The 26,737-nt window shown below is 38.1% G+C and overlaps 1 protein-coding gene across 2 annotated transcripts in view; it reads left to right on the top strand.

Moving 5' to 3' along the window:
• The window catches only part of LOC102783723 (CUB and sushi domain-containing protein 1-like), a 448,866-nt gene extending 426,795 nt beyond the window's left edge, over nucleotides 1-22,071 (top strand). The window contains exons 65-75 of one of the 2 annotated variants that reach the window (XM_035905239.2): nucleotides 271-377; nucleotides 2,360-2,433; nucleotides 3,369-3,480; nucleotides 3,669-3,848; nucleotides 4,353-4,415; nucleotides 5,058-5,219; nucleotides 7,117-7,229; nucleotides 10,133-10,220; nucleotides 10,453-10,579; nucleotides 11,794-11,856; nucleotides 14,612-22,071. In XM_035905239.2, coding sequence (XP_035761132.2) covers nucleotides 271-377; nucleotides 2,360-2,433; nucleotides 3,369-3,480; nucleotides 3,669-3,848; nucleotides 4,353-4,415; nucleotides 5,058-5,219; nucleotides 7,117-7,229; nucleotides 10,133-10,220; nucleotides 10,453-10,579; nucleotides 11,794-11,856; nucleotides 14,612-14,771 — 1,249 coding nt within the window. In that variant the 3' untranslated portion in view covers nucleotides 14,772-22,071. The remainder of the gene's footprint in view (nucleotides 1-270; nucleotides 378-2,359; nucleotides 2,434-3,368; nucleotides 3,481-3,668; nucleotides 3,849-4,352; nucleotides 4,416-5,057; nucleotides 5,220-7,116; nucleotides 7,230-10,132; nucleotides 10,221-10,452; nucleotides 10,580-11,793; nucleotides 11,857-14,611) is intronic. The other variant, XM_087837652.1, reaches the window with a different exon arrangement.
• The last annotated feature ends 4,666 nt before the right edge of the window (nucleotides 22,072-26,737 follow it).

The following is a 26,737-nucleotide window of genomic DNA, read 5'->3' on the forward strand; positions in this document are numbered from 1 at the left end:
ATGGCCGAATGGGGACTCGACTATCTTGAAATACATTCTCTTTTTTTAAATGGCATAACTGAATTGCTACTGAATAAAAGTTGTATTATGTCTCCTACATTCTGTGCTCTACACAGCAACTAATTTACTTGCGTTATCCTGCCACAATTTAATTTTTCACTTCAAAACCCCTTTGATAAGATGATGAATTAATTAACATTCCTCATCACTGCCTAATTTTGTGCAATTTTGGGGTTTGTATTATAATTTAATATTTTCTTTCCTACATAGGTCAGAGGTCAGGTTCTACTGCCATGCCCCCTACTTGCTCGTAGGTTCTGCATCCAGAGTCTGTCAAGCAGATGGAAGTTGGAGTGGCCAACAACCAGCTTGCATAGGTAACTAAATGTAAACAATATGCTGACTTCATATTTATGCCCCATGATGTATATAGGAATGCAACAGAGATGCTGCTTCAGCTTTAGATGTAGATACTTCATATATACTGGATACAGGACTTTTTACAGTATCTTGATGATAGTCCAGCGTGAAACCATAAACATCCAGAAGATTTTTTGTTTCCACATGTCAGGAAACTGAGATCTGGTCAGCTTAAACAAGTTAAAATTACCTATCATGTATGATATGACATTTACAGAAAACAGTGTAAGATTTCAGTGCTTTTCTGGGCTTTTATAAATGCATTAGTGTCAGTTTGTTAAACGAAATTGAGATATCTGGTCAGTATATTGCTCCCAACACACTTTTTTGCATTACACACAGAAAATCATGCATAAAGACTTAGACACATTAACAGAATGCTTACATAAATCATAAATACATATTCCAGTAGTTTCACAATTTTAGATGAACAGTTTGTCTACTGCAAAGGAAAACATTTTATCATATTATGATTAAAATTGTGTGAAATCAGATTATTGGTAAACAAGATTGTAGAGCTTACTCATATTCACATCTTGGCATTAGTATTCCTGCATACCTAGAGCTGAAGATATTATCTTGCCAACTGATGAAGTGTGTAGTTTTGATGTCAACATTTGGTTTCTTTAAAGATTTTATCTTGTAAAGCAGTCCTTCACTTTTTGATGTGAAATTGAGGTGTTTGTGTTTGTTGTTTTGGAAGTGTGGAGCTTATTTTGGAACAAGTTGTACAATTACAAGGAAAAAAGTGAAATTAAATCAGTCTTGCGAGAACAGCACAGCCATCACAGAATTACTGTCATGTTTTTCTGCTAAAAATAATTGTGTTTTTCTATGTTACTGCATGTTGTTCAGATTTAAGTACTAACTGGGTACTTACATAGAAAAGTTATACTTTTTAAGACTTTAATATTTAATATTTACTGTAATGTATTCTGATAGGGGTGAGGCATTGAATAATCTTCTGTGTTAAGTCCCTAAAGTCTTACCAATAATTCAAAAATCAATTTAAAAAAAGACTTTATTAGTTACACCTTGCAAGTACTGGTCTGGATGCACTTTTGCCTGCAGAACTGCCTTAATTTTTCATGGCACAGATTCAGTAAGGTGCTGGAAACATTCCTCAGAGCCATAATGACAAGATAGCATCACACAACCCCTACGAATTTGTCAGCTCTACATCCAAGATCTGAATCTGCCGTTCCACCACATCACAAAGGTGCTATACTAGACTGATAGTATCTTATGTCTGTGGGGGCTGTTTGACTACAGTTAACTCATTGTCTTGTTCAAGAATCCAATTTTTCAGATGATCTGAGCTTCATGACATAACATTAACCTGTTGGAAACAAGCCATCAGAAGATGGGTAAACAATAGTCACATAGTCCGTGGTGTCCATTTGGTACAAATGGGACGAATGGTACCCCCACACCATTGCACCAGCTGCAGCGCCTTGGTGTGGTCTTCTGCTTCTGTAGCCCATCTGCTTCAGTGTGTTGTGCAGTCAGATATGCTCTTTTGCATACCTTAGTTGTAACAAGCAGTTATTTGAGTTAGTCTTCCTATCAGCTTGAAGTCATCTTGCCATTCTCCTCTGACTTCTGGCATCAACAAGGCATTTTTGAACCCTACAGATGTGCAGGGAAATCCCATCAGAGCAGCAATTTGTGGCACCAAACACCATGTGTCATTCAAAGTCTGATGCTCAGTTTGAAATTCAACAGGTCCATATACTGTAGGCTGATAGACATGGACATGTCTGCCGGCCTACAGTAAACACACTGAGGCCCTGCACTGTGATTTACTGATTAGATATTTGCACTAACAACCAGCTAAACAAGTGTACCTAACTAAGTAACCGGTAAGTGTATGACACTGAAAAGACTGTAAAAGATATAAATATTTCTAAAAATGTTCATTGTGTGAATGTATTTGCAGACCCAGCCTTCAACAGCTGTCGTGATCCAGGAACTCCAGCTTATGGTATCCCAGTCATGGCCCAAGGCTTTCAAGTAAGAAACATTTATTAGTGCACTATAAAACATATGTATAATTCATTACATATCTGGAACACTAATTTATTCAGGTAAGAACGTTATAGCACCAGCTGAAGTTTTTTTCAAGTAAGAGGTATTTATTAACTCCTTTTTTCAATATTATACTGTAAGTATGCACTTTCAGATAAAAGATTGTGAAAAGTAAGCACTTTATTTTACTAAAATGATGGGATTAATGTTTAACTTTGGCAGTTTTGCAGATATTTTATTAACATGATGAAGGGCCACTACAAGTATCTCAGGAAGTGTTATATAAAAGAAAATTCAGCATAACTTGTGAACAAATGGCATTAATGTTCTACCACTTTCAGATGTTGCAACAATATACCACAATTTGTTAAACGTCAGTAGCAGCAATGCAAGGAGAATGCCTAAATGCATGCATCCTCATATGAGATTAAGTACTGTAGGTCTGAACCAAGAATCAGAGACTTCATATGCAAGTGAAAAGTAAACACCAGGGAAAAGCTAACGCTCAAAGTTTTTAAGGTTCTTTTATCTTTGCACCAAGCTGTCTGGAGAAGAGATAAGAATATGTTGATGGAATATATTGGCTGTCCAATCCTTAATGGAGTTTAAGCAAACATGCAAATCCTTCAATTTGTGAAGGCATAATTGGATATCATCTTCATATCATATTTCCCCTGACAACTCTATAAAGAGTAGGAGGACTACTAACACCAGTAGAACAACACAGACACAGCACGTGATGCAGGAGCAAAAATCGAAGTTTAAATGTTTGATAAACTTCATGATCACAACAAAAGGTAGAAAAATGGATGTGCTATAAGGTTTTAGCGGTGCGTTCAAGATGAATGACTATTGTGATCACTATATTGAGTTTTAGAGGCTGGGGGAAGACTTTTTATCATGCTTTCTATGATAAATAGGTTGGCAGTAAGATTTCCTTCAAGTGCCGCAAAAACTACCACATCCTCGGTTCAACGACAAGAACATGCCTAGAAAACCTGACCTGGAGTGGAACTCAACCTGAGTGTATAGGTAAGGAAAAACTCCGTGCACAATCACATTTGTATCTTTGGCACATCAGTAAAAAAACAACTTGAGCTAATTCAAGTCAATGTTGGTGGTTGTATTTGTAATTTAATGGAGAAAAACTTCCTATCATGTTTTAAACTAAAGCATGGATGTGTTTATGATAACTGCTCTTTCCCCTCCCTGTCACTCAGCCCATTCATGCAGACAGCCAGAGACCCCCAGTAATGTAGATGTTCGATCTATGGACCTGCCTACCTTGGGATACACTCTGATCTACACCTGTCAAGAAGGTTTCTATCTGGCTGGGGGCTCAGAGCACAGAGCCTGTAAAAGTGATGGTAGATGGTCAGGAAAACCACCGCTCTGCAAAGGTATTCAGATTGTATCTTGAAAATGCACTGCTTGTAAAATGTGCTGATATGTTGCCTAAAATCTAGAATGGATGTCATATTCCCATATGGTTTAAGATAAATACAGCTTATCACACTAATATTATTTCCGTGCTCTGGGAAATCAGCCTCAGGCGTGTGAATGTTGTTGTTGTTGTTGATATTTTTTATCACATACTCATAGCGCTATCTGTTCTCAAAGATGAGGAACTGATGGCTGTGAATGTTGTGATATACAAGTGTATAGCAACAAGACAATAATACCCAGACAGGAAATGGACTGCCAGCAGTTTTCTGTCTCTTGTCTTGAAGTAGCACATGGCAATGAAAAAGCAATTAGATAATGGGTTTTTTTAACATGTGCTTTTCCTGTTTGCTCAGTCCCGTCACATACTTATATTTTCCCAAATCTACCAAATGCTCTCTCTGCATAACTTTAAATGTCAAGCAAACAGCATTTATCTCTGTGCTTTCTTAATGTTTCAGTTGGAGTCAAAGTCAATCCCAAAGGCAGAGGAGATACAGATGTCCAAAAGAACAAGATTCGTGGTATGCAGAGTTCACTTACACCACAAATGTACCGTGTTATCCATGTTTGTAACAGAGTTCATTAAATTGCACTTTGATAAACAAGATTGAGACAAAGTATTCCTCAAAGAGGGTATTGAGATTGCAGTGAGTGTTCATTCCACAGAGCTTTTTGATTTTATAGGATGACAGTGAAATGCTGTGAAGTACAGCTGAGATGCAGCAAATAAATCAGTGAAAACATTCAGGTGAAATACCACTTAATGCCTTATGGGTTTTAAGTAGGATTTTGTAATCAATATATGCATTTAGAAGGAGACAGTTTTGATCTTCCATGAATCCTGCAGCTGCTGTGTTTTAAAGAAGTCCTGTTTCTAAATGTAGGATTCAGACAAACTCACACTGGCCTGTTCAATTACGAAGTAACTAAAAGGTAGAAGTGCTGTGTCTTGTCTTGTCAAATATTTAAGACTAATCCTAATAATAATAAATGTTTCTTCCCTGTTTGTGACCTTTAATGTTATTTAGTGTTAACAGGGAAAGGGTGCAGATTATAGCTGACAAAAATATCCAAAAAACAGTGTGACATTAATGATATTGATAGCAAGTGCAAATGCTAAACTTTAGATTTCCTCCTGTTTTGTGCCTTTGACTTCATTGCAGTTCCAGTGGATGTCTTCTCTCCGAACTCTGAGTGGAGCGGCTTCTATGAGTACCTTGGGAAGAGACAGGCCACTGCCTTTACAGTTACTGGGTTCAATGATACCAGTGGTCGAGTCAACGTCACATTACTGGAAGCCAGCGGCGTGTCCATCAGATTGTCAGGTAAAACAAGAAAGGAAGCACTCAAAGGAAAATTTATTATTCACGTTCATAAATTTGCTTTGAGTGTTGTTAGAGAGGAGCTAGTGCTCTACTTTCAGACTGTGTGAAACACATTAATGCAGTTTTATACATAAAACAGAACCAAGAAACACTTGAGTCAGTTTGTTGCTTCAGTTAAACAAAGGCTGATGTAAGTATTACAAGTCATAAATTATATTTGAAATACACTGATGTGCAATAGTCTTGAGCCACCACTTATTTCTTTTCATTTTGTTTCCAAGGAGCCCGGCCTCGTGTTTTTTTTTTTTTTTTTAATGGTCTTTCACCTGACCATTTCCAGAAGAATGTTCATTGATTTATTTATTTATTTTAAAGTCACTTAGGACTGGCTGACAATTCATTCAAGCACAAAGGAGGCACCTTACTTAAGGGATAAACCACAGTTTTATATACACAGAACAAATGTGGCAAAAAGTCAATTTTAAATAGCATCTTTAGACACTTTGTTACTAGCAGCCTGTTGCAGAAGCACATAATTTGTTCCCCTTTCTTTAGCTGAATCTGTGAAAAATAACAAAAAGTAACACAGTTCAACAGGCATAAAATAGTATTTTTGCAATAACAAAGTGATTCCCAAAGAGCTGCTGCCACAAATTTGGCAAATCTCAACATGGTGTGCAGTATGTCCTTAAAACAACAAGGAACCAGGACAAACAGAGGACAAAAGAAGGAAGTGAAGGACCAAATAATTTATCTACAGCAGATGAACATTATTTGAAAGTCATGTCCTTAAGGAATAGGAAAAAAATAGAGCAAAATTCTGACACAGGACCAGAGAGATACATGCGGCCGTTCAGTGGATCAGAAATTGTTTCATGGAAGTATGCCTGTCAAGAATCGACCATACAGTAACGCCTGGAAAGCCACTGATTGGCAAGAGCTTAATTTTTCATCATAACAGTGATCCCACTCACACTTCCAATATAGTAAAAGCATACTTGCATTAAAAAGATCACAATGGAACACTGAGTCATGGATTGTCTTCCTCAAACCCCGGACCTATTGAAGCAGTGTGGGATCATCTTTACAGAGAATGGAACAAAAGGCAGCCAACATCCAAAGAAGACCTTTGGAATGCCCTTTAAGAAACTTGGAGAACTATTGCTGGCTGTGTTGAAGAATAAAGGTGGTCATACCAAATAGTGATTATCACGCTCTTAAGTTTTTGTCTCCCTTTTTTGCCTATTATTTCCAATGTTTACATTGGACCCATTTTCCCAGCAAAATATAAAGAAATACAGAGTGACACAATCTCATCAAATATAGAAAAAAGTTAAAAATACTTGATTTTATACGGTGTGAAGGTCTGAACTTTCTTATAGCACTGACTTTGTTGTCAGTGAGTTAAATCTGGCACGTTCCTTTATATTAACACTGTTCTGTTTAATTTATATGAACTGTACATTTATGTGTTAAAAAAATTACTAGTTGGTAAAAAATGGAATTTAACTGTCAGCCAGTCGAGTAACTTCATCTTAGATTTCTGATGTCTCACTTAAATGGACTTGTCATATTAAACAGCAGCAGTTTTGTGTTGTGTAGTTAACCAAGTAGAGACGTGTAGCTGAAGGGTAAATGTCACTTTTTCCTTCGTAATGTGTCATGTGTCTGGTGAAGAAAATAGAGTATGATCATTAAACAGTGTCAAAGTGTCTTCTTCCTGTTTGCTTATCAACTTTTCTGTCAGTCTTTTCACTTCTCAATTTCCAGTTGCACCTTTGCCTCTGTGTCTTTCTCTTTGCATTTCTAACCGCTTTCTAACGTTCGAACTGCTAACAAAAAAACAAGGCACTAGCCAAGCTATTTGTATATTTAACTGTTCTCTATCTCTATCCAGGTACCTACAAGTCAGAGGAAAACCAGCTGCTATTGAAGGTCTACCAGGTGAAAGGGCCAACAGAGCACTACTACAGCAAGTTTAAGAATGACAACTGGGCCATGGATGGATATGTAAGAAAACTTCCTCTTCTTTTCCCGTATCAAGCATTTTTTGCTTCTTGTCAAAGAGGTGCGTTGTGATATGGACAGTGTTGGTCAAGTTACTTGAAAAAAGTAATCAGTAACTAATTACTGATTACTTCCCCAAAAAAGTAATCCCGTTACTTTACTGATTACTTATTTTCAAAAGTAATTAATTACTTAGTTACTTTTTAAAAACACGATTTACAACCTGAATAGGTGATAAAGCGATAGATCTTTCAGCCCAATTCTACTTTTTCTACATAATCCATCATACAAAATGTAATCAAATGGAAAAGTTCCTTTTTAAAACTTGTTTTATTAGTTTTAATCTTTTAACTTTATGCATCAAGCACAAATTTAATTATATGCAACATTCACTGACTGGAAGAAATTAGTTTAATATTTAAACCTATTTTCTGCACATTCCAGCACATAAAATATATATTTTTTGTGTGTTTTTACACTCAGTCTTTCAAATAGATGCAAGTAAAACACAGCAGAAAATAAATAAAGTCAAAGACTAGCGGTCCTTTTGCTCTATTTTCACCTGTAAAGCAGGAGTAGGGTAGGCGGAGGTTTACCCTGGTGCAGGTGTGCCGCAGCGGTCAGTGGAAGAATCCGCGAGTTTCTCTGTGAATTTCCCATTACGTCGTAGCTGCTTGCTTGGAAGTTTAGGGGGGTTTTTTGCTGTAAAAAGAGGTTTTCTTCCCACACACAACGGACGCTAATGTTTTTGTCACTTTTTATGGAATCAAACATAAAGTAAGGTCAGTACTTCCACGCTTTAAACGCTGCATGCTCATACTCTCTCCCGCACTCGATATATGATCCATTGTTGATCTGCACACAGCTGTTGTCACGAACGTCGCACTTGCTTACGTCACTGTCATGAGACATTCTCGCAAAAAAATCACAGTTTTAGTAATGCAGTAACGCAGCGTTCCTACGGGAAAGTAACGGTAATCTAATTACCGTTTTTGCAATAGTAATCCCTTTCTTTACTCGTTACTTGAAAAAAGTAATTGGATTACAGTAGCGCGTTACTGCCCATCTCTGGATATGGATATATATAATATAATAATGCAGATATAAAGATTTTGTTGTTCTGAATCCACCAAGTAAGCATCAGTCATCTAGAGTCAGGTACTGGCAACACATTTCTTTTTGTGGATATTCCGTATCATAGCAACCAAAGCATCGGAGCTGCACTCTTAAGCACTCCCAGCTGGAGATTTTAAGAGGAGTGCCTGTACCACCCATTATAGCATATTTCAGAACAAATCCTTGCATTTATAATTGTGGAAACTGACTTTGTGCAATGCTTCACAAAATGATGGTGTCACTTTACTGCTCAGTAAACAGCTGCCTGTCTGTCATACAGGCAGGAATGAATCAGTCAGTGTGGGAGTGAATTTGGACACGGCTTGTTGTCACCATGAGATGCCCAGGCATGTGTATAACTCCAGAAGTTAATATCCTCAACACATTGTTCCAGCATGTAACTCTCCACAGGATCACAAATCTGGAGCTGAGTTATTCAATAATTATTCCACATTTTCTCCATGTATCCCAAATTTCTTTTTGACACGTAACGTTGTATACATTAGTTTCCAACTGCTTTGATTAAGAAAACCAGACAAATAATGAAAAAAAAGCCCACTTCTTCATTATGTGATGCAAATGTGAAGAAATATGCAACCTCAAAATTGATATTCAAAGCTGGGACTTTTTTGGTCTACATATTGTATCTGTGAGAAATTTGACAGACAGCTGGTCGTGTTTGACATGTTGACAGAGAGGAGAAGTGAAAAACTGAGTAACTGTTTGTAGGAACTGTAAAACATTGTTGTAGACACACATGAAGGAAAGAAGTGTCAGAAAGAATGAAGGAAGGAATGATGGACACACAGACAGACAGCTAATCTGGATGCAAATGAAAGAAAGTGATGGCGTGGCTCGGTGAGATTCCGATTCCCGAAAAAGACAATCTTACAGTCAGAAGATGAAATTTTGATTATTGATCTCGGAATAAAGCAGTCCTCAAATTCTGAACTAGATGAACAGTGGAGCAAAGGGGGTCGATAGAGAGCGGGATATGGAGCACAGTGTAGAGGATGTGGTATTCATCCATCAACCCATTTTCAGGTTGCAGGAGAGCCTCAGCCTGTCTCACCTGTCAAAGAAGCACCCGGGACAGGTGCCACTCCATCACAGGGCTAACAAAGACACACACTCTCACATTCACACCTACAGCAAATTTAGAATTACCAGTTAACCTACCGGCAACACTTCAGACTGAGGAAGGAAGCTGGAGTACATGGAGGAACTTCATGAATAAACAGGCTTCAGTTCAATTCAGTTTTGTCATGCCATTGTATTATAAGGTAAAGAACTTGCAGTAATAGAGAGAAAATCCCAAGAATCAAACAGCTCACTTTATGCTAGCAGCTGGCGAGAGTGGGAAGGAAAAACTCCCTTTGAACAGGAAGAAGGGGAGGGGCAGCCATCTGCAGCAACCACTTTTTTTCAGGACATTGTGCTTATGTAACAAAATTGCATGAAGGGTTTACATCTAAATAAATGTGTTCAAGTCACCATTTTGGCCAGATTTATAGAGAAGAATTTTCACCACCAGATTCAAACCCATAAATTTCTTGCTGTGAGAAGATAGTGTTAAATACTGAACCATTATACTGCCAAGGGTAGTACATCAAAAGTATACACAACATGAAACCGTTTATTGAATTTATTACATTAATGCATTTTATAAAAACAAGACTTTAAATAATTGATCATGCAAATTGTGGCTGCATGCAGTATACTGTATATTACATTAACAGTATACTTTACAGTACTGTAAGTTCCTATTAAAATGTACTTCTGTTTTTCAGGTTACTGCTGAATCGGACCAGAAGACGTTTGTCTACCAGGGCCATATTCACAGTAAAGATTTTGGCAAGTTCTATCTGACAAGACAAGGTGGGCATTTTTGTAATGTCACCATCAGTATTAACATTATGGAAGCACTAAAATATTTAATGTTAATGAGGTCTTTTTATCAGTTAAATCATATAAAATAAATGTTGCTTCAGCCTAAATAGACACAGGAGAGAAACTAACAATGCAGAAAGCGTCTTTTAACCATGCACAAAGAGGTGTTTGTGTGCAGGAGTTTATGCATGTGTTGGTTTATCTGTGTCTTTGTCCCTAGACCCTGTAACCATGCCGATGGACCCATCAAACCCTTACACAAACAGCAGCTCTGTGGCAGCAGCCATCTTAGTTCCTTTCTTTGCCCTCATCCTCTCCGGATTTGCCTTCTACCTCTACAAGCACAGGTAAGCTCTATCATCAACATCAGTCCTTCAAGGAAAAACAGCCGAGCAGCAGAGTAGAATACAAAGCAGGTGCTCTGGCTTTTCTTCAATCTCTGTTATTAAAAAAAGGCAATAAGTAATAACTTAGTAACTAATGTCAGTGAAATTTTATATTTTGTTTTGATGCTTATAATGAACATGTGAAGAGCATCTAATCATTTAATTTTCAAGATATTCACTTGATAAAATCTGCTTTTAATTATTTAAAGATGATCATTTTCAAATGAATTATAAGGGTTTCATTGATCCATTGATTTAGTTCTTTCATTCAGCTAAGGCAGTTAGTTATTTGGTGTATTTACATCATGTCTGTCAGTTACAAAGATGCCTGCAACAGCATGGCGTATTGAATTAGTGACTCTCTTGGTTCCACTTCCATACTTCTCATTCTAAATGGGCTGACACCAAAACTTAACCATGCATCTTTTGAGACTCACAAAGTACAACCAGTCCTAAAGAGATTAATTATACATTTTTGAAAGCAATCCGTTTGTGCGTTCTTTGTCCCTAATTGAGTTGAGAAGGTGGCAGTTTGATACATTTTAGCACAGACAGGTTTACAGACATTTGAAAAATGTAATTATAGCTTTTAAACTCTAAGCCCACGTGGGTTAAATCTGATTGACCTCAGATATTAATTATTGTTCCTAGAAAGTTCACAGCAGGCTTACAGTGACTTAAGATGCCAGATAATTCAGGACTATACTGAGGGTAAAATGTCATCTCGATGTTTTCTGTTTAACACTTGTGTGAGGTTTTACAGTTTGAGGACATTGCCGTAATCAGTCAAAGTTTTACAAAGTCATCTTTTGCAGCTAGACTATGGACGCTAACACACATTAATCTGTTGGCTTGTCATTTATGGTAGCTCTGTGCTACAGCTTTTAGTATGCAATGAGCCTTGTAGAGTCTATTTAGACCTATTTTAGCTTGCACAATAGTTGCATGTATTTTGCTATGCTTTAGTTAACATTGGGTAAAGGCTCGTATGCCAACGGATGTGCACAGGGTCATGCAGATTTGCACAGACAAACAGCACATTTTGCATAATATGCACTCATTAGTCTTCTAGCCTAGTGACTCTATCATTGCATCACATTTGTTATACAACCTGATTGCCAGTTAGCAATGTGCAATGCTGGTTGATGTATATTAAAGTTGATGGTTGTATGCAGGACATTGTCTGCTGACACAGATGACAATGAGAGACCAAAAGATACCTGGGGGCCTGGCGGCAGGTAAGACTGGCACCTGTCATCCTTCTGGTTCAAACAACAACCAGACCTCCGCCCGCCGCCACATCCTCCGTCAAACTTCTCATCTATTGTTTTTAGTTTTCAGACTTTTCTTTGTGCTGTTTAGTAAGGCTGCACAGTTACCCCAAAATGTTGCTCTGAAGTGAGGGAAATAAATTGAAAACAAAATCAATTAGAACCAAAATAAGTTTCACTTCAGAAGTTATTGGAATAACAGGACTCTCCTTATTCACTAAAGGTGATTTTGGGGGAGTCTTTATTTTCTCCCTTCCAAAAAAACAAAGAAATGTTTTTTTTTTTAAATAGTGCAGCCCTACTTTGTTAAAACAGCAGTCATTTAAAGTTTGTAAAAAAGGGCATTTTATTTTGTCTTTGATCTCATTGTCATCCTTCTGTCAGCATCATGTCATCAAGAAGAAGTGCAGTATTTGACCTGATAGAAATGGGTCGATCAAAGCACGTGAAATGTTTGCTTTTTATGATTGCTTGTCTTTTATTACCTATAATGGAAAAAAATCCTCACTAAAACGGTAGCAGGATGGAAAAGTTAGCGTGGCGAGCCTATCATAATGCCTAGCCGACATAATGGCAAGCCAACAGAAGATAATGTACAGTACAGAGAATGTACGGTAGTAGCTTATACTACTAGCTTATGCACTAAAACTAAGGTGTGAGTGGGTGACACTAGAGTTTTCTTGCTCTGGCCCATATGTCTGCACAGTATCTATAATACTGTCAAAGCAATTATGGTTGCCATTTTTCATTCTACCAATAAAATTAAACTATTGCACCTACAGCCATGACCAGTGCAGCAATTTAAGCTACTGCCACGCAGGGAGGTCTGCAGTGTGTGTTACTGTGTGCAGTTTTGTAAAGTAATGGGTTGAGCATGTAGGGTAGGCTTAGTGGTTCCCCAGGGTTGGATTTCTACCCGTGCGCACACACACGTACATACACTCTTAATGAGGTCAGAGTCAAACAGCGTTTTTGCTGCAGTGCTCCTCCCTGCTAATAGTTCCACAGGGTCTGGGAGTAAGTGATTACATCTAACTGGATTATAGGACCTGATTATCCAAAAATTTAATCGGTGACAAACAGTCAAATTAGAGGGAGGTTGTCATATAGTATATCTGTTTGAACCCCTGCAGTAACTTTCTTTAAAAAAAAAAATCAAGCAGGCTGAGTAATAATAAATTTGCATATTTTTGAACCGGTGCTATTGGATGATGGCAGTTTGCATGCTGATATGCTCATATAAGAGCAGTGGATGGGCACTGGGCGGCCAAACTACTCAAACCAGAGTGTTATGGTACATGCTCTCATTCCTGCCGTAAATTTTCACTGCAATTTGTAGATTTTCACTCGAAAATTCCTATTACAAAGTTTGCTCCTTTAACCTTAAGGGTGAAGTTGCAGACCAACATGCATAACAAGCCAGCTGACATGACAGAGAGGAGTCATTTCTTTTTTCTTTTAAATGTCATTTTACAGCTATATTTGGCAAAAATAAATATGGTAAATAAAAAGTTAATTCTTAACCATTACACGTAGATGACTTTCTAGTCGTGAGTAGTGAAACTCGGCCATTCTGCTGTCCATTAATTGTTCTCTTTTCTGTGCTTTTTGAAGTTAAAATCCTCAATAGGGCATAAAACTGAATAAATACAGCAATAGTCTTTTTTTTAACAGCTAACTTTTCGCTCCCAAGAAAAGCTAAGCGTTCTCACCTTGACTTCAGAGAAGAGCTGCTACTTTGCACAAAGTGTTTCTTTCAAAATTCAAATATAAAATGCATTCAGAAACATCCCACAGACACTTAAATGGCGCGCTAGTCCGTGAAAGGAGCGTGGTGGATCTTTGTCCAATCCTTGGCTGGTCCCCCGCTGGTATGTGGCCATAATGAGATCCCCTGCGAGCAATGTAGTCAGTGCAGCCACAAGTGGTAACGCCCTTAAGTAGTATGTAGGAAAAAACAATTATAATATTTCATGTTTCCACCAGGGGGAGCAGCCATAATGGAACATAATTTATTTACTTCCTGCTATATTCATGCATTTTAAATTCGCTCATGGCTTCTATGTACCTTTCTGTAAAACATCAATGTATATATTTGTTTTCAGCAAATATAAGAGTTTGTTCAGGTTGAGCCAGAAGACAAGCAGTGACAGAGTTGTTGCTGATGAATGTTTCTGAACACAAAGGCTAAAAATGTGTTTTTTTAATAGATTTGCAAATATTTGTATATAAAAACTAAAATCTAAGCTTAAATGTGAGATAAATATTGACGAGTGCTTTCAGAGAATATTTTAAATGTGTGTTCAAAAGGGCAAGTGACAGAGGGCACTCCCATTGTGTACCAGTTTGTGTACAGTATGAAATTAATTGTCTCTGGTTCAATTCACTACTACTAGGCTTCTAGATCACTGTAGTGTATCAGTCACTAAACCTTAAGGCTCAATAACTGATGGCTGGTTTGATTGTTTTTTGTTCTAAATGTTGGACAGTCTGTGTGCAAAAACGTTTTCTTAGGTAAACAGTTTCACAGGACTGTGTAAATTCTTCCTGGATTGAAAATATGACTGTTGTGCTGTTTTACTGCATAGTTTACTTTTCCATTTGTGTTTCAGTTCCCGTCCACTTTTGGTTGTAGTGTATTTTTGTTCCTGACCATTTAGTAAAGTTTAAAAAAAGTAGCTCTGTGTAACTCATGCAATGGCATTTTTCTTTTCTCTTTTAGGACACGTCCAAAGGTCCAGTTCAATGGCTATGTTGGCCACGAGAGCTCCAATGGTCAGGCATCATTTGAAAATCCAATGTATGACACCAACATGAAACCCACTGAGGCTAAGGCAGTTCGATTTGATACCACACTCAATACCGTCTGCACTGTGGTATAGTCCAGCTATCATGCCACTGCCCATACAGTGGTTCAGTCCAGCATCCATTGCTGTAGTCTGCAGTGTGGTTTAACCAAACAAAAACAAAAGGACTAACTTAGGATTTGGACTCGTCACCATGAGCAGTCGCTGTGTAGCAAGCTGGTCCTCGTACAGCATCATCTGCACAGTGATGCAGCTCTACTCCACTTCCTACCTGAACAAGGATAATACCCCCCCCGTAGTCTGAAAGAGGAAAAAGGGAGAAAATCAGTTGGAACCTATAAGCATGGGAGGAGACAATGACGTCATCAAGTAACACAAAGTCTGTCGTTCAGGAGATCCAATGCTGTAATTCAGACATTAGGGAAAAACACAGATTTAGGATACAATTAATTAAATTCCCTGAAAGAACATGTTTGTCCAGTTTTGGCTGACGTGCTTTTTCACAACCTTCTTATAGAAAGAGTTTAATATGGCCAGTGTCATATGGGCCTCTGAAATCCCCTCTACAATTAAACTTGTTCATGCTGATCTATCCCAGCGCCCCTTACGAACTCCCCTGCTGCAGGCCAGGAATGGGTTTGACTCATTTGAGGTTCAGACCTCAGGGGAAACTCATCCACCCTCCAGACATTAGATGGTTCATATATGTAGATATACCTCTTTCTGGATTTCCTTTATATGGGACTTGACAGGACTATAACCTGAGATGTAATGACACTTTAACAGAGTCTATTCAAAAAATAACAGTGATTGCACAGACTGCTGTAAGACCGACAAAACATACTGACATAATAACACTCTCATTCAGTCCTGGACACTGGAATGAAATTAGTGCTACTTGTGATGGACAAGTGCTAATCAAGCCAGGGTCGAGTAGAAGCTGCAGTGAAGTTTTGACGATGTTTTAGCCTATTTGGAGATCTGAACGAGTTGGGTTCAATATAGCAGGACAATCACAGAGTTAGTAAAGTTTAGTTGTCAGTTAATTATGGGTTTCTGTAATTGTCTTTACCTTATTTCGCCTTTTCTAATAATGTCTACACACAGTAGATAGCAACTTATTAGGCTAAAACATACCAAATCAGGCTTGTGCAAACAAAGTTTTCCCCAGGTTTAGTATCAGAACCTGTGGACTTATTTTAGATGTCAATTGAACATTTTCAAATATGATTATATAAAGGTACAAAATACATGCAGTCAACTTAATACAATATTCCACAGTAGCACTAGGCAAGCTGAGATAAACCAGAAAACCAGACATTTGAGTTGCCCGGTTGGTGTACACAGTGGACTGGTTTCCAGAGGCCTGTCTAATACAATCAAGGAGTCAGACAACTGATTCTCGTTCTTAAACTAGCCAGGATTCTGTGCTTGGTGGCTGAACAAGTGGAAGCCTGGAGGCAATAAGCTGTCAGGATCGTCGACTGCTGCAATCAGCTGTAGCCAAATCCAGGAAATGAATTGTCTTCTCATAGCTCTGATCGGGACTATCAGTCAGGAAATGACTGATTTTATATACTCTCCAGCCACAAAATCAGAAATAGATGAACTGATTGACAGATTCTTTGACTGACAGACGCAAACAAAAGGACAGATAGACACTTCTGTCAGTCGTGCTGGAAGGAGGACATGTTGCTGTGGAAGCAGAGGCAAATAGCCTCTTATTGTCTCTTCTGGCATTTTTCTTCAGTGAAGATATTGATGAACAGACTCGTATGTTCAAAACCCCAGTGGCCCCATGGGACTTCCCAAACCACTGCTGCCGGGGACCCCAAAATATAAACTTTATATAAACCGCACAAATTTTGCACTAGTGTGTTTTTCTGACTGGGTTATGAAAAAAAATGAATAATTTTTGGGTCTGAAATGGGTTTGGAAAATGAGTAATTAAAAAATAGCATTTTATTCAAAAACTTCTATCTTTAAAAAGATGACAAAAATGATTAAATACAGGGTTACAGAGTGTTTGTATATACACATTTATATTTCACACTCCCTGTAAGCAGAAGGTGTGACCACATGCTATACTGTTGTTTATTTTGTTGCCATGACAACACGCTAGCCAACCAGAAAGTTGGGAATAGTTTACCTGTAGACCTCCAAGCAGGAAAGGAAATGTCGTCCTGCCATTTAGAAACTTTGCTGTTTCTGAAAGCTCATACTGAAAATTGTTAGTAATATCTAACACTTTAAATACAATCTTTCAAAAAGATTTTATAATGTGCAGTTTGGTCCCAGTGAAACATTGGTGCCACGTTACTGATATGGGATGCACATGGCCCAAGACCAGAAGGCTCTGTAGCAGGAGAGCATCACCGGTAGTCATTTTACCAATAATCAGTGATATTGGGGAGGCGTTTGTGCAGAACTCAAAGGAGACCAGAAGGCAATACCCACCCCAGTCACTGCCTCTTTATCCTGCTGCCATCTGGCCAGTGATACAGAAGTATTCAGTGCTACATCACCAGACTTTGAAGCAGTTTCTATCTTCAGACTCCCCATTCAGTGAGAAAAACTACCTATTTAAACTATCAAATCTGTCAGTTTTTATTATTTCCAATGTGAGAATGTGAGGACTACATGTACAATTTTGTACTGAATTTTGTGTTGCTCGAATATTTACAGTGTTAGATATATAGTATATCAAATTCAGAGGATTCTACTGCTACAGTTGTAGCCGTTGATTGTGTGAGCTTTCAGGAATAACAAGTGACCGTTTCTGTAACGCTCTTTAAAAACGCTCTTTCGACACACATTGTCATGCATCGTTTCAACACATCAAATATCTGATGCACATTATCTTGTTTGAACACACCTTTTTAAAGAGCGCACAACCTATTTGTGTTGAGAATTGGTAATTTACCACAGAGGACAAAAAGATACAGCATGACGACAACATGCACAATTATTGTTGTCGATAGTTATCGTCCCCTGAGCCCCTTCATTGTTTGAGAAATACCTCGTGTGCAGAGAGTAAGTTACGTCCTGCTTATCAATGCTGGAACCTCACTGCAACAAATACACAAGCTTAGTGAGTGCGACCCCAGTCGGCTTAATTTCCTTCTATTTTAAATCAAAACGCTGTTCTAGCATCAATCGGTTTTCAGGATTCAAAAAAGATCCGGTAGTTTCAAGTCGCTTACCAAGCTTGTTATTTCTCGCAGTGCCCTCTCAAAATATTTTTATTTTTCGAAAGATGCTGCACTTGGTTTAAATCACAGATGTTAACTGCTTTTATCGTCTGTCGTTGTCTTTAGGTCTGTTTCCTGTTCCACACTCCATGCACAACATTGAGTCATTGTTTTTATACGTCAAGAATTTGCTGTAACCTTACGCAATTTTTTTTAATTGTCCAAAATTTTATTTTATTTATGTTTCCCATGTCCATGGTATGTATGTGTTCATCTACACCTATTCATTCATTCACACAGTATGAAATGGTGAGTAGATAATGATAATAATACCCTAAAAACCATGTTATAGTGAGTCTGGCAAAGGTTAATTTAACTGAAATGTGTAGATTTTCACTATAACCTAAATACAGGGATTTAAAAAAGCATTCAGCATGAGGAGGCTGTCACAGCCACCTGTTATGAGATAAGGAAGAATAAACTAATAGCAAATGGGGAGGAAGGGGGGGTGTTTAGATTTTCAGCTCCGGTAATTGAATGTGTCTGTACACGCAACCCTAAATGCTGGAAAAGTGAGCTGGAACAATAATCATTATGTATGCAGGAATTATACCTCATTGTCAGCCTGTCATTTATAGCTTCGGTATCAGGGTCGTGGTCAGACAGCCAAAAATAGCACCAATGCGATGCAGACAAAATAAAAATACACACACGAGTGTAGTGGCTAAAATAATAGCAATAACCACAAGTCAGAAGATGCATATCTAAAGTCTCTTCACAGGAATAAACAAGACTTCTGTAAACAAAAATAGAGCATCTGTTCACACCTCGTGAGCCTCCACTCTCTTTTTTTACTGTTAGAGTGCACCCCGTGACTCTGTTTTAATTGATTTAATTAATTCGGTTGAGAGTTCCTATGGAGTCAAGAGTGCATAATGGAGCCTGAAAATTAGCAGCTCCAAGGTTTCCACCGGCGTAATAAATGGTCTCGTTTTTAACAATTAATGGCAGAGATTTGATCTCCTTGTGTGCCCGAAAGAGAAAATTTAGACTCTGCGTTGTCTCTATCTGGTGTTTTGGTCACAGCGGAACCTTACTGTCCCCACAGAAGTTCAGCCAAACACAAACTGCACATATCAAAACTGCAGCAGGATTCTCAAGTTATAATGTTTCTGGGGCCTCACATGCATGTCTGACCTCCGCTGACCCTTCAAGGTTTCTCCAACAGTCAGCTTCATAGTTACAGATGCCATCATCAGCTGTTTCTTTCAGTAAGTGTTTTCACTCCTTGCATTCATACACTGAGAGTAAGCGTATATTCACACGAAGATAAATTTACATTAACAATGTCACAGTAGTGGTGCAGACAGTGTTGAAGTACTATTTTACAGCCAAGCACAATAAATATTTTATAAATGGCCTGTATTTGTATAGCGCTTTTCTAGTCCCTAAGGACTCCAAAGCACTTTACACAACCTGTCATCCACCCATTCACACACACATTCACACACTGGTGATGGCAAGCTACATTGTAGCCACAGCCACCATGGGGCGCACTGAGAGAGGCGAGGCTGCCGGACACTGGCGCCACCGGGCCCTCTGACCACCACCAGTAGGCAACGGATGAAGTGTCTCGCCCAAGGACACAACAACCGAGACTGTCCAAGCCAGGGCTCGAACTGGTAACCTTCCAATTACAAGGCGAACTCCCAACTCTTGAGCCACGATCGCCCCTTATAAAAGCATCTATTTCAATAAAAAGTCCTAAACATTGTGGTAAAAATAGGTTCTGTAGAAAGTGAAGAAGAGACATCTGGAGATAAAAAGACACCTCCCATGAGTCTCTTTAAAAAGATAACTCATATTCTTAACCACAGTATTGGTTAAGAGCATACATGGACACAATGCTTATCTACATGGTAACATTTATAAGCCATGTGCAGTGATTTACTGTATCGGAAATTGATAGAGTCAAACCTTACAACAATCCTTGTCTGGCATAGCTAAGGCTAATTTTCTCCCCAGTGCCCTGCCAAAGGAAGGCACTGGGGAGAAAAGCAGCCTTAGCTGTGCACATGGCAGCTTACAGTGACTTTAAAAACGGATTAACAGCAGTGCTACTATTCTCTATCACTCAACCTTTTTAAAATGAGCAAAACGGAATTCAGCTGAACATGACAGATAAGTGCCACAAGATGCCTTGAAAATCTGGACGTTGTTCTCTTCACTTGAGGCCTTTTTTTCTTTTCTTTTTTTTAGCAGAATTTGTCAGGACGTTTGAAAGTTTGTCCTTAATTTGGTATCGTCAGCAGTCTTCGCTGTTTAAAGCAGCGACAGCTGGCCGCAAGATTTAAGAAAGGAACTACAGACTACATTTTAAAATGCCGAGGTTATTTTTACTTCTTCGGTTAGGACTTCTCGCAGCTTGGGGAGAAGTTTGATTTGTCCCTCACTTTTTCTAAAGCGGTATTGTCAGCAGTCCTTGATGAAACAAGGGACTCAAAGCCACAATGAGCTTTGGGAGGAGGGAAAAAAATCACTGCTGGAAATTCATTGCCAGATGGAAATCTGACCTTGTTGTGTATCTCTTTTCTCAAACAATATTAGTCTTACTTACACACATATAGTCTAAATATCTGGCTTGTTTTTGTTTCACTGTTTATGCTAATCAAACTAAATATTAAGTATAGTTTATATTTGTTTTGCATCTTGTTCTCAACAGTTTGGTGAGGACAAGCTTCTCATGCTGTGTGCTGGTGTTAGAGCTAAAATCTACTACCTACTCTGGATTGAATATTACATTATTTCCACTATTTAACCAAAAGGATAATTATGACATTGCCAGCTCATGGCTGTGTGAGCCTCACAAATGCTATCTTTACACGTTACACAAAAAGGATACATTCTCAGCAACACATATTAACATAAAGCATCGCTGTTGCTCATAAATACTGAAAAATAGAGTTTATTTTTTCTTCTCCCGGAAGGCAGGAATAAGCCGAGAATCGGCAGGTCCTTAACAGAAAGTCGCATTCATTGTAAATGTTTTTATTTTATGCCTCATAATATCTACATTTTCATCTCCGTCGTCTCACCATCATCATGTGCTGCTGAACTTGAAGTAGGTGCAAAAGAAAAAAAACATTTTTGTACAGAAATCTATTTTTTATGAAGAATTTGTAAAAAAAGGAAAGAAGAAACAAATTATTAAACATGCTGTACTTTTTATGATTAATGAAGTAGGTACAAAAAAATCTTGTTCATTACAGTCAATGTTTTTACTGTTACACACCATGTAAAAAAATCTATGGTTCAAACTGAGTTTAAAAGATGAAAAATATAAAAATGTCAGATCTCTTTTGTCCGTCATGGCTGCTTTTACACAGGAACAGAAACCCGGTGTTGATTGTATTTGTGCTGAAGGGACACGTATGACTAGAGTCACACCTTCAGACAATGTTACTGAGTGTGTAAAACACCTTTGCAGCTTATGTCGTTCTTCTGAACATTAAAGCTTTGAAAGCATTCACAGAGATATGGTACACAATACAGTGACACATTCAACAGTTTTGTATGGCTTCTTTTGTGGCAGCTGCCCTAAAAATTGGTGACTCTTCTCATTAAAATATTGTTTACACTTTAAAAAAAATGGATCTCAGACACATGAACACACTAAACAAACACCAGATGTTACGTGTCATAATATTATTAAGGGTAGTTACTGGTGGTTTGAAATGAAGCTTCGTAAAAGACAGTGTTCTTGTGTAACAGCAGCCCTGTGCGACTGTGTGGGATGACATTCATAGGCACAAAAAGATTTTGGATTTTGGACTTGACCCCTTTACGGACTAAAATCCGACCTCATTTCTGTCTAAATGAGAAGAGATTTGGTACTTCTTGCTTAAACACTGGTTTTAGAGTGGAACGTGAACATGTTGCAAATTTAGGCGCTAGCTTCATTATCAAATTTGCAACAGTTTTTGGAGGTTCCTGGAATATACATGTACCTTAAAAATGGAATTTTCTATCCTCCTTGGAGATCATGAAGGAGAAACACAATGGGATGTTATGAAGGTTTAAATAACAGTAAGTGAATGCAGCCTCACAACCTGCTAAAGAGACATACAGTTTATCTATCAGCTATTTTGATGACATTATTTGAGAATAAAGTTTTGATACAATAACTCATGTTGTGCTTCAGTGTTTTCTTGAACCTCTACATGAAGTCTTGATGCAGTTTCCTGCTGCTGCGCCAGTTTTCCAGCACAGTACATGTTAAGGTGTGTTTTCTTGATGGATACGTAGACAAATGCACGGAAACGTTAGCTCGCCGCACTGGACTAATTGCTGTTTGAAAAATTTGAAAGCATTCAGCTAATTTTGTACATGTTATTTGAGCGGGACTTGTTGCCAGGAGCATCATGTCTGCTTTAACTATAGCAAAAAATATGTGCCTAGAATTTGATTAGACTGCTCTTATGGTAAATTGATCTGATTGGACATAGTTTTAAAAAGGCACATTCCTGTGTATTGTTTCATGTCAAGACTAAAACCAAGCTACCAAGTCCAAGTAACTCTCTGTAGACCTGTGAAATAAAATTGCAGTGAGACACAGACCCAGGCTGGGGTATAAAACAATTTCTCAAGCTTGGAGTGTTCCCAGGAGTACAGTGGCCTCAATAATGGTCTAATGGAAGGAGTTTGAAATCTGAGCAAAAAAGGCTTCGACTGGGGACATGACCAAGAACCCTTTGGTCAGTCTGAACCCCCCTGCAGTGACAGGGTTGATGACTATCTTGGTAGTACCACATCTAATGCAGATTTCCTCTAATAATAATCATATTTTTATAGCAAATTTTAAAACATACAGACGAGAGTGCTTTACGGTTGTGTGAAAAAAAACATTAGAGAAGTGTACATATAGAAACATGAAACATTAAAGCCAAAAATAAAGGGTGAAAGTTTATGGCTAACCTTAAAAAATGAAACACTGTTTGACTTTACAAAGTCAAACGAACACTGCAGCATCGCTGAGAGTTTTATTGCTGTAAATGGACCAAACTTCAGTAGGGGAGAACAACTGAGATAATCCAGCCACAATATGAGGTTAATCATTAATGTAAGATAAGATAACCTCTATTAGTCTCACACATGGGAAATTTGTTACAGCAGAAAGTGGACAGTGCAAAGTTACATAGCAAAAATTAGAAAAACACTGGAATAACATATACTGTTGTTCCAGTGTTTATAGAGCAGCTACCAGATAATTCAACATTAATGAATTAATGGTACGGAAGAGGAGGAAGCAAGAGGAATGAGTTGAGTCAAGTTTGACTTATCTGACTGTTTGTTTCGATTGTTTCGTTTAATGCACTTTATAATGCGGTGCAACTTATGTATGAACACAGACCCGTTTGTCGACAGTGCGCCTTATAATACTGTGGGCCTTATGGTCCCATAAATACGGTAGTAAAAGTTTCAAATTACTGGGTGATTTTCACATCCTTTCTTAGATGAAAAACAGTGAGATTGTTGAAATGTGAGATTGAAGTTCAGATACTGAATTGCAAATGATTTGATATTGCTAGAGAAGGTATCAGGGCTGATCACAAGAACTTCAGTAGAGTAAAGCTGGTGTAAAGCCACAATATAAAAGCACACAAAAGCCTGCCTGGAGTTTGACAATTTAATGAATTTAATGGACTCTTCAAGGACAAAAGAAAAGGAAAGAATATCAGTCCTGAAGAGGCGCCATAAAACCAAAACAATACCAGAGTGGCTTTGGAACAAGTCTCCGACTGTCTTTCAGTGCCGCAGGCAAAGCCCAAACTTAAAATCCACAGAAAGTCAATGCAAAGACCTGGAATTTGGAGTTGCTTCTACTTGATCGCCCGTAAGTGTGCAGATCTCATTGAGGCTGAAAACTGTAAATGCAAAAGGGGCCTCTGCGATAATAAATTACTGTCTCAATGATTATATATTGTATAAGATTTCCTTTCCTTCCATCTTTCCTTGTTTTCAAATATATTTGTGAAAATATGTTATTATCACTATTACTTTGGGGGGGGGGAGTTGAGTGTTCCTTAACCTTTAAAGTTAGAAGGTAATGTTTTATTTTGTGCAAACAAGTCAATATTTTGTTTTTTATTATTATTTATTTTATTATTATTATTGGTATCTATCGGTTAGTTATTATTATACAGTCAGAATCCTGTGAAAATATGTCATTTTATTAAAGGTAATCTCAGTACTGATTTATAGTCAATGATAATCCATTAGAGAACCATTTGTTTGCACTAGGAAAGTGTGTGTAAAGTATGCAAATGTCAGTAACAGGTTATTGACTCCAGGGGCTGAAGTGGATTATCTCACTTATCTTGAGTGTTAGTTACTGATAAAGTTTGTTTCTGTCCCAGACTGTTTCTATGGCTGCAGGTAGGTTAGAAACCTCTATGAAAGTGAATACATAATATACAAGTAATGAGGTTAATTCACTGACGGATGTGAAACTTGAGAAGAGAGCACGAGCACTCAGAAGCAACACGTGGATGGTTGAAACCACAGGGCGGGGCCATCAGTTGAAACAGCGGAAACTTTATTTAGAAAGCACATTGCAAAATGAAGCACTAAGCTGGTTTACTCAGGACTGATTAAAGAGTAGAATAAGAATAGAAATGAAAAAAAAAGAACAAAAAAGATGCATGGAGCAATAAACAAAACAATCAAAAATAGCATATAATTAAGTGCATTTAAAAATATTACAAAGAAGACCAGATGGAGTAGGTAAATTCAAACTGTCGCTGATAAAATAATTCAAATAATGAATTCTTGCTTATTTGCATGTTCGACCTCATTAAATAGTCAGAGTGTATCACACTTTTGTTGTGTGGGCAAGTACTGTTAAAAACCATAGAAAGGTGCTTTACATCCAATTGGTGATTAGACATTTTCCAGAGATGCTATAAATACCATATATTAATTTGCATTTAGTGCAAGAAATGCATAAAATTCCACCCATTGCAGGAGGACTGGAGCCTATCTCGGGTGTTATTAAGCTAATAGTGGGGTGCAACCATAGAAAACAACCAGTCAATCTAACTGCCAAAGCAGAATAATCGGTTAACCTAGCATGCAGGCACAAGGAGAACATGCAAACTCTGCACAGACTCAGCACACTCCTTGCTGCGAGTTGACAGTGCACCACTGTGCTGGCCATGCAAAATATGTCATGAACAACATTACTATCCCTGCAGTATTTGGTATCCACTGATGGCTATTTCAATCAGTTGCCCAGTAGCACAAATAAAGCATTTGAATGAAATTTACCATGTTTTTTTTCTCACTTCTCGAGATCCCAGATGCAGAAACCTTAAAGCAATAATTAAGTAAACAAGCGTGTTTTAAAAAATCACCTTGACGTGTTTACCTTGTCTTGACATTGAAAGAGTTTTGGTTATGTTCAAAACCTTATTTCAAGTCTCTGATGGTCTCTCAGTGCCCCAGGCAAAGCCTGGACTTAAACTCCACAGAAAATCTCTGCAGAGACCTGGAGTTTGCAGTTCACAGACACTTCTGTTCCAATCTGATCGTCCGGGTGAGCAGATCTTATTTAAGCTTCCTGAGAAGTCTGAAAACTATAACTTCAAACTGTAAACTTACAACTTACATCCATTTCAGTCCAGACTCAGATAGATTATAGATTTTGAAGCAATTTCAAAGGTTAGTATCAACATTTCTGAATCCAAACAATTCTATTTTAAATAGACAAGGATTTTTTTTAAACTTTTGGCCAGAAACATGTTTTGTGAGATTCTTCTCAGATATTCATCTTGCACATGAACATGTGTGAGATGGCTATTTCAGGTCGCTGTGAGCCCCACTTTTAACAGTCAAAATCGAATCAATTTTTCAGTGAAAGAATGCTGAGAATAATTTCTAGAAAAGAGATGCCTGAGGAGGAAAAACCACCAGTATTCAGTATTCAGGTCACAATAACGGTGACCAAGTCTTCCAATGCCATCAACATAGATTGGGGGAGAATTAAGATGAGAATTAATGGGATGGAACTTGTGTAAATCAAACACAAATGTGATGAGAGCGTCCTATTCACAAATGGTACTGTGCGGTTTCTGGACAAACTGTTGAGGCAGTGTTGATTCCTGCCTTTTTTTTTATATTGCTGATTCCTGCCTTTTTTATATTGCAGATGTCTGGCACAGCAAGTTTGTTTGGTCAAAACAGCAGACAGGTTGTCGAGAATCTTGTTGACATTTGTTTTATCGAAGGTTGTAGCCCGTGAGAGGCTGATAGCTTGAGGGCTTCATGAGTAAAGGGTAGGCTGCTAAAAAAAAGCTGTAAACCTGTCAGCTTTAGCCATCCTATTCTCTGTCCAGGTTTCAGTTGTAGGCATTTGCTAAATCATAGGCAACCTTCTGTATCTAAAATGAACGGCATATCTTGAATTAGCTGACTACAAAATAAAGTTACGTTTAAAACTACTCTCCTTAAGCCTCAACCAGTGTGTGAATGGGTGGATGACTGGATGTGTAAAGCGCTTTGGGGTCCTTAGGGACTAGTAAAGCGCTTTACAAATAGAGGCCATTTACCATTTACAGGCCATTTATACAAATCACCTGTTCTATCAGGTAGTTCCTCTGTTCTATGGAGAGAAAGACATGATTGTGGGTCCAATATTGTACTCTGGGAAGTGATTTGGATCCCTGTCATGTCAGCCTCTGTCGAAGACTGTAGGAGGGAGGGGTATGAGGAACTGTCAAGCTTCCCAGACTTCTAAAACTGGCAAAAATTCAAATTCCATATTTATTTTGACTCATTTCTGGATGATCTATT

Source organism: Neolamprologus brichardi, chromosome 1, assembly GCF_056152115.1.
Source record: "Neolamprologus brichardi isolate AB-2024 chromosome 1, ASM5615211v1, whole genome shotgun sequence".
NCBI lineage: Eukaryota > Metazoa > Chordata > Actinopteri > Cichliformes > Cichlidae > Neolamprologus > Neolamprologus brichardi.